This window comes from Corythoichthys intestinalis, chromosome 12, assembly GCF_030265065.1.
Source record: "Corythoichthys intestinalis isolate RoL2023-P3 chromosome 12, ASM3026506v1, whole genome shotgun sequence".
NCBI lineage: Eukaryota > Metazoa > Chordata > Actinopteri > Syngnathiformes > Syngnathidae > Corythoichthys > Corythoichthys intestinalis.
In genome coordinates this window covers 19518047-19528686 of record NC_080406.1, presented here as the reverse complement: position 1 = coordinate 19528686, position 10640 = coordinate 19518047, and the positions used below count along the sequence as shown (strand labels likewise).

The following is a 10640-nucleotide window of genomic DNA, read 5'->3' as shown; positions in this document are numbered from 1 at the left end:
GTGGAGCATAACAAATTAAAACACATTCATTTTCTAAAATGCATAAAGTACTGTGCTTACTAAAGCAAACACTTGAAAAGGCAAAGAGGAAAGTTACGTGGGTGATTCAAAACACATGAGGGTAAAACAACTTGCAGTAAGACATGTACCTCAATGTGTTCATTTAGAGGGCATTTATTTTGAAGGTGAGCACATTGAGATTACAGTATGTTGGCATTACAGGAGCCGGGCTGCAGTACGCGCAAAGTGACAATGTGCTTAAAAGCTCTTCTAAAACAGGGGTAGAACACGGCATATATCAACGGGTTCACACACGAGTTCATAATATACAAATAACCAACATAATTCATCACGATCTCATGATAAGCCATCAGACTGACGATATTGTACGGACAGAAACACATCAGAAAGACCAGGACGACAATACCCAGAGTCTTGGCGGCCTTCAGCTCAGATTTCTTTGCTCTGAAAAGGACAGAATGTTGTAATTCAACACATTTATTGCGAGAGCGCGTGGCTCTCGCCTGAGACACTGCAACCACAAACACTCTTGTGTATAGAATGACAATGATGCCGAGAGGAAGAAGGAAGTTCACGATAACGTCCAGAATGCCCCCGATAATGTCAATATGGTAAACACACTCTCCAAGGCAAGTGTTACCGTTTTCAGGATGAGCCAATTCTTCCCTCAAAACAATCCCACAATGGATAACAGCAGCACACCAACAGAGACAAATACAAATTTTAATTTTTTTCACGGTGACTTTGGCAGTATAATGCAGAGGATCACAAATAGCCACAAAACGGTCGGCGGATATCAGCACCATGTTGCCTACTGAGGCAGACTGACAAATGAAAATCAGGTAATTCATTAGACTACAGGCAATGTCACCAAGAAACCAGCAGGATATGCTCTTGGTGATCACAATTGGCATCCCCACCAAGCCCACCAGGACGTCAGAGACGGCGAGGGAGAGGAGGAGGAGGTTGGTTGGAGTGTAGAGCTGCCTGCACAAATGCACACACGTAAAACAATCGATAATGCAAACAACTTGTTATTATTAAAAACCCTTTCGATTAGGCGGATACATCATTTAACACATTGGAACATTTCACTGCTGTCGCAATCTAATGTTAGGTTCAGAGAAAAAGAGCATGTACCTGAAGTGGGAGATTGAGATGACGACGAGCAGGTTGAGCAGCACAGTGAAGATGCATGTGGTGGGTAGGAGGACTATGAAGAGAAAACTCTGAGACCAATCAGACTTTGGCTTCCTGCAGGAGATGTTGCCTAGCTGTGGGAAGCAGAGATCTGATTGTTCGTCAGTGTCCATGGAGAACCTTGAGCTATGACAACGTTCTGCCTAAACCTCAATGTTGTCCAGCAACTTTATGTGTTGTTATCCCTCCCTCAAGCAATTGTGATTGGTCAATAATGCCAAAATATGATGTCATGATGAGTGCCAGACCACAGATGCTCATTTACCCAATTTTATATATTCCTAAAATGGCCTTAATAGTAGTAATCCAGGAGTTTCATTGCAACGAAAGTTTGAATCTCCGGCATTATCGAGCCAGATGACCGCCGTGACCTTGCCTATCAAAATGATGCTTTTATTTCTTTGGAAGCTCCTGATACACTCAGAAAATGCACATGCACTATTTTAACTTTTAAATATTTTAACTTTTAAATCGGTGTTTTTCATTGAATATACACATTAGCGTTGTGTTTTTACTACCTACTGATTATATTGTTGTATTCATCATGTAAGAGAGTCAATTAAAACACTTATGAAAAAGCATTGCTTAATATATGCGTACATAACGTAATTGCACATACTGTATGACTTTTTTCAATCTGAGGTTGCCGTACACAGCAAAATCTTGAGTTGATCGATGTTGATTTGGGTGTTGTTTTAACACTATCCATAGACTTCATAATGATATTGACGGACTTTCCACAGACACTGCGCCACGCCTTCAAGTAGGGGGCCGTCCCACAGTCCGCTACAGTTATTCGCAGTCGGTTGCAGTTATTCAACACATGCTGCGAGCCAACGCCGGATTTAGGTTGAAAAAGTACGAAAGCTGTACCGCATACAAACAGGAAGGACTGTCTCAGGCAGAGGTTGCGCTAGACATTTTCGTTGTCTGTCATTTTGACTGACAGGGTCATAAAAATCCGGTCATAATCTATTTTTACCCGTCACTTAAATTTTTTAAATGATAATGATGACATATTCAATAGTATTTAGTTTTCATTCATTTTTAATTAGGGCCCGAGCACTAAGCGTGCGAAGGCCCTATTGTTTTGCAAAGGATTATTATTATTATTTTTTTTTTTTTTTTTTTTTTTTTTTTTTCAGGGCAAATGAAAACGGCCAATTTGGAGGCCTGAACATGCACGAAAAGTCACCAAAATTTGCACATACGTCCGGAAAATTGTAAATTTCGATAATTTTGCAACGTTGCAAAAAAATATAACAAAATGGCTCAGTGGCGCCCCCTTGAAATTTTAAAATTGGCCTATAACATTAGGGTCTGTCAGCGTAGAGCAATGAAATTTGGGGGGTCTATACCTTGTCCAAAACCGCTCCAAAAAAGCATTTACACGCATATTCCAAACCCAACAGGAAATCGGTTATTTTGGATCAAATATGAAATTTTTATCGATTTACAGGGTGCACATTTGAGACCTTTTCGCCGAGGGAGTTAGTTGGATCATCTTCAAAATTGGTGAGACTGTTCAGGAGACATATGAAATCTTAAGTTTCTAAAATGGTGCGTTTTCATTCACGGGTCTGACCTGGGCGTGGTGCCAAAGTCGGCCTTTTTTTCGGCAAAATGACAAATTCAGTAAATGACTAATAGTTCCTTGACACAACGTTCAATCTTTTTCATATTTGGCATGTATGTGTGGTATCCCACCCTTAACACGAGTGCATTGAAATATTACACATTAGGTCTAGCGCCCCTTAGTGAGAACAGGAAATGCCTTTTTTTACGAGACAGGTTCCTCCTCCAAGGGAAAAAAATCTGTTGACCTCAAACCTGCATCAGGGGAGCCTTAAGACCTGTGTTCAGGTGCCTGATGAAAAATATTGAGGTTTCGTTGAGGCGGAGGGGTCCAAACAGGAAAGTGAAAATGAACGTCAACAATTTGTCACGCAAAAAACTTTGAACAGTCATAACTCGGCAGATACTGTATACGACATATCTGCGCCAAACTTCCCGTGTTTGTTGAGAGTCATACCCTGAAGGTTCTTGTAGGGGTCATTTGCATCAACTCTACAGTGCCAACTAGTGGCGACAGAAAGAAGTTTTAAAAAAGGCCTTTCCTATTGGGTTTTTTCAACATAGAGCAAGGAAATTTGGGGAGTAGATACCTTATGCAAAACTTCTCCAAAAAGTCTCTTGCACCCGTATTCCAAATCCAACAGGAAATCGGGTATTTTGGATCGAATGTGAAATTTTCATGGGTTCACAGTAGGAGTTTACATTTGGAGGCTTGAATATGCACAAAAACTCGTAAAAATTTGCACATACATGCGGCTTTGGATAACGTTCGATAATCTTGCAATGTTACGAAAAAATGTAACAAAATGCCTCAGTGGCGCCCCCTTGAATTTTTCAAAAAGGCGTTTCCTATTAGGTTTTTTTTAACATAGAGTGATGAAATTTGGGGAGTCGATACCTTGTGCAAAACTGCTCCAAAAAGTCTCTTGCACCCATATTCCAAATCCAACAGGAAATCGGGTATTTTGGATTGAATGTGAAATTTTTATCGGTTCACAGTAGGAGTTTACATTTGGAGGCTTGAACATGCACGAAAACTCACAAAAATTTGGACATACATGTGGCTTTGCATAACGTTCAATAATCTTGCAACGTTACGAAAACATGTAACAAAATGGCTCAGTGGCGCCCCCTTGAAATTTTCAAAAAGGCCTCTCCATTTAGGTTTTTTCAACGTAGAGGGATGAAATTCGGAGAGTCGATACCTTGTACAAAACTGCTCCAAAAAGTCTCTTGCATGCGTATTCCAAACCCAACAGGAAATCGGGTATTTTGGATTGAATGTGAAATTTTTATCGATTTACAGTGTGCACATTTTACACCTTGGCACCTAGGGAATTAGTTTGATCATTCTCAAAATTGGCGAGACTGTTCATGAGGCATATGAAATCTTAAGTTATCAAAATGGTGTGTTTTCATTCACGGGCCTGACCTGGGCGGGGTGCCAAAGTCGGCCATTTTTTCGCCAAAACACCGAATTCGGAAAATTACTGGTAACTCCCTCATACAACGTTCAATCTATTTTAAATCTGGCATGTGTGTGAGGTATACCAGCCTGAGCAGGACTGGATTGAAAATTTACCATTTGTGCTTGGAGCCTCCTAGTGGGAACAGGAAATGCCCTTTTTTTACGGGACACACTCCTCCTCTAAAGGGAAAAAAATCAATCTACCTCAAAGCTGCATAAGGGAAGCCTTAAGACCTGTCTTCAGGTGCCTGATGAAAAATATTGAAGTTTCGTTGAAGCGGAGGGGTCCAAACAGGAAAGTGAAAATGACTGTCAACAATTTTTCTCTCCAAAAACTTTGAACAGTCATAACTCGGCAGATATAGAACATATCTGCGCCAAACTTCCCGTGTTTGTTGAGAGTCATACCCTGAAGGGCCTTGTAGGGGTCATTTGCATCAACCCTACAGCGCCATCTAGTGGCAATAGAAAGTCACTCGTTTTTCCAATACATGTCCAGTTCTTTTCAGGTTGGTCATTGTAGTTTCAAGACCTATTAAAATACTTATTTACGGCCCATGTCCACGTGTCTCTGTCTGTTGCTGTGACGACCCTTTGTTCGCCATTTAAAGGAAATATTTTTTTTCAGAGACTCAGGCAGCTTATAGAGCCACAATATTTGGCACACTTGGTCGAATTGGCCCAGTTAGAAGATTAATTTTGGTTTTCAATAAGGGCTTGGCTGTTGAGCTCAGTAGTGGCTCCTTTTTTGTAGTACTCTCTCCAATAGGGGTTTTTATCTCTTGGGTCTGGGACTGTAAATAGGCGACTTTCGAGCATGTTAGGTTCTAATGAGATGATTAGAGAGGAGGATCTGCCACCACCCTAACCTGCACACAGTCCGAGTTGCGTGACGTCCGAGTTGCGCTAGATTGCGAGGGCCCGTTCAGTCCTGCTTGCAGGCCTAGTTAATATTGTAACGCTTGCTTGGCGGCGAAAAATTAGACACGGAAGTCGTGGCATTTTTCTCCCTCTTTTTACTCTGCTTACCGCCAACAACACCAACAAAACAACAACTCCGCCCCCAAAGAAAAAGAGGCAACTATATAGACCCCAATCACCAACGTCACACAATGATCTTAATTGTGGTTGTCAGCCCAAAATCTTCTAAATATATATTAAATGCATCTTACCAGATATAAAATGACTACTACATAGTCTGTGGTGATCGTTTGGTGCCCAGATTTCTTGTCGAATTACAGCAGTCCATCTCGCTCTCCTCTTCGGGTCTCTCAGAATACGGTAGAACTTCAAGTCTCTCCGTCTATCTTCTCTGTTACTGCAACCAACCGCCACACACGCCTTCACCGTTTTGATTATTAATGTTAACGAGCAGAAAAACACGCCGTAATAGGAGGCATGTACGTAGCGGTAATGTGTAAACACGACGAGCTGACACACAATATGGCGGCTCCAGTCAGGGGGGCGGACTTGTGATGTCATGTGATTGGGGTCTATACACAGGCGGCAATCTAGTCCACCAATTGGATGACGCGCTGGCACACCGGGTACACCAATAAGAACCTCGCGTTGATGTGTCAATCACAGTGCCGCCGCCAGACCCCGGTGACGCTACAATATTCTGACAGAATAGCCAACGACGTCATGCATTAAGAGAGACAATAGCTAATTAATATGCTCACTCGCCACCCTGTGGTCTGGGGTGTGAATTGCAACCTGTCAAAATGACAGATGGACTTCAGTTTTTTCCGTCACCGTTTTAAAAAACCGGTCAACGACGGAAAATATTCGGTTAACGCGACCCCTGGTTTCAGGAGTGATTTTTTTCGAGGATTCAAGGTAATTATTATATTTTTCGTACCATGCATGCATTTTGAAACGTTGTGAAAAAAATCAATGGGAGAAATTAACCGCTACAGCATTGGCGTCATAGTTCGCAATATTTACGTAAAAATGCCCGATTTTTTTTTTTGTTTTTGACCAAGAATCGAGACTGTTTTATGTTCATATCTATAAAGAATTCAGGGATTTAAGCATTTATTCACAATAATTTTCAGCGTAAAAAGCTGTTTGTGGTGATAAGGCGGCGCTAGAGTGGCTTAAAGACTGGCAGCACATTTGACATATTTACTAGGGCTGTCAAACAATTAAAATTTTTAATCGAGTTAATTACAGCTTAAAAATTAATTAATCATAATTAATCGCAATTCAAACCATCTATAAAATATGCCATATTTTTCTGTAAATTATTGTTGGAATGGGAAGATAAGACACAAGATGGATATATACATTCAACATACGGTACATAGGGACTGTATTTGTTTATTATAACAATAAATCAACAGGATGGCATTAACATTATTAACATTTTGTTAAAGCGATCCATGGATAGAAAGACTTGTAGTTCTTTAAAGATAAATGTCAGTACAAGTTATAGAAATTTTATATTAAAACCCCTGTTAATATTTCCGTTTTAATAAAATTTGTAAAAATTTCAATCAAAAAAATAAACTAGTAACCCGCCATTGTTGATGTCAATAATTACTTACACAATGCTCATGGGTGCTGAAGCCTATGAAATCATTCGCACCCAAGCGCCAGCAGAGGGCGGCAAAACTCCATAAAACACAATTAACATTTGGGCATTTCACTGTACTGTCATTTAAATCTGTCTGAGCGGGGCATGTGCGTTAATTGCGTCAAATATTTGAACGTGATTAATTTAAAAAATTAATTACCGCCCGTTAACGCGATAATTTTGACAACCCTAATATTTACATTAGAGAAATGCTAACTGCCCGGTTCTTCGCTCTTTTGACAAAGAATCAAGACTGTTTTGCGTCCATATCTATAAAGAATTCAGGGATTTAAGCATTTATTCACAAAAAATTTCAACGTAAAAAGCTATTTGTCTGTGTTTCCACTCGGTCAGCTTTGACAGCGATAGGCCCCCTATTAACTGATCCCGCGCCCTGTCAATACCATTATGAAGTCTATACACTAGCAGTGTTAAGATCGCTCTTGGCATGGTGTCAATTAAGTTAATTGAACACAGACACCCCTAGCAAAGTGCGCAAAAACTTGTGGGTGAAGTGACACCACGACTGTAAGCAGTATTGTCTGTAAATAGTTGGAGTGTGTTTGGTTGAAAAAGCTAAATAGCGACCTTGACTTTTATGCATACTAAAGTGATACAAAGTCACTCTGTTACCTCTCACGAGAGCAACAGAAGAGTACAATTGCCAATTAGGCCCATGTTCTGCTCTAGGGTTCCCCCACTCATCCAGAATATTAATGAATACTTTAAAAATAACAGTCCTATTGTAAGAAAACAAAAGGTTGTTACACATTTTGCATGTAAAAGGTTTGAATTGGAATTGCTTAAGTTGTTCAAATCAGTTAGGCATTTTTCATCTCAGTACAAAACGTAATAGTTACTTAAAGTGCCTGTGACACGAAAAAGCATGTCTATTTCATACACGCGGTATTTTATACTCCTGAATGATATGGACCGCTTGGATGTGTGTGGAAGCGATGGCTATATTTATTTAGTTTTTTGAATCCCGCGCCATGAAAATGAGTGACTAAGGATTCAGCTGATTTTGTGGATTAATACGTTTATTTTTCGCATCATGCCAGCCAAACGGCTGCAGAAAAATCTTGCTGTCTGAGGGAGAGGCGTGTGCGCCTTTTTGGAGTTTCAAAAGGTTCCCATTCACCGGTGGATATTGGCAGGGGCGGACTGGGACTAAAAAGCAGCCCTGGACTTCGACTCAGCTTAGCCCACAAAAATTGCTGTACGAAGGGAAACACAGACCTTCTAGGGGGGTCCAGGGGCATGCCCCCCCGGGAGAATTTTTTTTTTTTTTTTACATTTTATTGTAAAATGCACCAATTTCGTGCACTTTGAGAGAAGAATGAAGCGGCTATGAAGAACTACACATTGCATTATTATACATTTTAACTTGAATACACACTGAGAAATTAACTATTTCAATTTCATTTTCAATGAAAATACAATAAACATTTCAAGACAAATCCTGTATACATAACCTTCATTGGAAAGTATTTACCAGAAAACAAAACAATATACCATATCGGCCCGAATATAAGACGGCTCTGATTATAAGACGACCCCCTCTTTTTCAAGACTCAAGTTTGAAAAAAGACTTTTTGAACACCATATTTATTTTTATACAGAGAATAATTACAGTACATCTGAAAGAAATGATTATAATGATATATTTGAGAGAAAAAGCATTTTATTTTGCCTCATTCAAATCTTAATATCTTAACTTTTAAATATGTAAACTAAAGTGCAATCACATTCGTAAATTAATGGCTTCTGGTTTTTTAAATGTAAATAAACCAATCTATTGTGATAAAACAACAAAATTCCAATAACTGTATTAACCATCAAAGTGAGGTCTAACTGTAACTGTAGTCATGAAACAAATCTGAATAAGGAAAAACATTGCAATAAAATAATGCAAACTGGTTAAACTTGAGAGTAGCTGAGATCTGTCATGACAAAAACATTACTCCTCAAGTTCAGCATTCGCTTCAATGATATCTGGCGCCATCTAGCGTCGTGAATGGGTAGAAAGTCTAGACCGCGAATACAAGACGACCCCCACTTTTTCAGTCTTATTTCAATGCAAAAAACACCATCTTATATTCGGGTCAATACGGTATAAATGATTAAAAATATATATCATATCAATTTAACTACCTAATCTTCAAAGTAAAACCATTCATTTAATTAATATTTTGTTATATTTCTTCTGAATTAATATTGCTGCTGCGTGTGCAGACGTTGTTTTACAGCTAAAATATTTTTTCATAGGAGAGGGATAGTAGGTCTAGCATACTGTAACTTGACACGATTGCAAACGGGGACATGGACTAGCTGGCACTAACCCTTTAATTGCCATCTATTTCATTTAAAATGTAGCTACCTGGTGGATAACAATTGCCAATATACCTAGTAAGTAACCCTCCTCATCCCTACTTACTTGCCCTGCGCTTGTCTGGGACACTTCCACCAGCTCATCATCACCCTCTCCCTCGTCTGTTTTTGCCACCACAATCCATATTGTTTATCCACGCTCGTCGCTATTTTGCTTCCATAAGGAGTAAGTAGGCTACTCTGTGCTTTCTTCGTTCTTCTCCTATCAGATTGGCGGTTAACAGCCATGCGCATTGCTGCCACCTCTGGGATTGGATGCAAACTGTAGATACTGAGGATAGTGGGGGATAAAAACAGTGATGTATGTATGGCGGCCGCCGGCTGTCCAGAGCACCAGCCGTTCTGTGATCCTCCAGAAGCGACAGATTACCAGTCCGCCCCTGGATATTGGCCAAAACAAGCCCTACTACTGTGGGACCATGGGACTTACGAGGAAGTGAGTAAACATCTTGTTTTGTATCATGTCAAATACTGGTGAATACAGCGATTACAAAGTAAACACTACAAACTTTCTTTAAATAAAGGACTACTTACGTTTGATCATTGATAGGCATGTAAAAAGCTCTCCTCATGCGCATTAGCTGCATGTTAGCTGCACAACAACTGCAGCCGCCCTCCTCCGGGGAACGAGCTGTAAATTGCTCTCCGCCGGGCGGTTTGCTGATCGGCGAAGACAATCGACAACCCAGTCGTCATGTCAAATGATCCGGGCTAGTTATGTGTGATTTTCCGATTCGAAGACTTTGAAACATCACTCGGTTCGGGTTAGCATGTCGGCTAGCTGTCACGCCTCTTGGGTTGTTTACATTTTCCGAAGCTGGGAAGGGAAATGACATAAGCCCGATTTAGGTGTCATAAAGTATCATTCGGGAGGTGCGACAGTAAAGGTGAAGTCGACAGTTTTGACCATTATGGAGTAATTTTGCCATGTCGTCCTGAATAAGTGCATTTTTATTATTTCATATTCCATTTAGCACAAGACTGTTATTTGTCATGACCATGCCATTTATCTAGCAATTGAGGAAAAAATACTTGGATAAAAAGAATATCCTGTAAAAATATTGAAGTAGAGAGACAGAAACAATGACATTTTGTGGCTCTCTTCGTCGCGTTTTCCTCGTTCTGAATAATTCCCCCTCAATGGGCTGAATAGTAAAACCGATGAGCCCAGTCTCCCGCTGACGTCATCCACCTGTTGGGGACGCTTGAGCCCTATAATGGTAGGTGTGGCTAACCAGCAGATTAAAAGACTAATTTCTAGTCATCTGCACTTTGCTAAATTGTTGTATATAGTCAAATCGTCTCAAAATATGATTCTTATTCACATAATAATGCTATTTAAGACTTTTTTTTTCTCCTGTCGTATGCTCTTTAAAGCAGTTGTGTGTAACCACTTGAAATAAGGAT

The 10640-nt window shown here is 40.0% G+C and overlaps 1 protein-coding gene across 1 annotated transcript; it reads right to left on the bottom strand.

Annotated features, from left to right (window-relative positions):
* Window positions 1-200: 200 nt before the first annotated feature.
* Window positions 201-1334, bottom strand: LOC130927289 (trace amine-associated receptor 13c-like). The gene is made up of 2 exons (XM_057852999.1): window positions 1162-1334; window positions 201-1008 (listed from the first exon to the last, which is right to left on the bottom strand). The coding sequence occupies exons 1-2, from the start codon at window positions 1332-1334 to the stop codon at window positions 201-203; spliced, it is 981 nt and encodes a 326-aa protein (XP_057708982.1).
* Between the last annotated feature and the right edge of the window lie 9306 nt (window positions 1335-10640).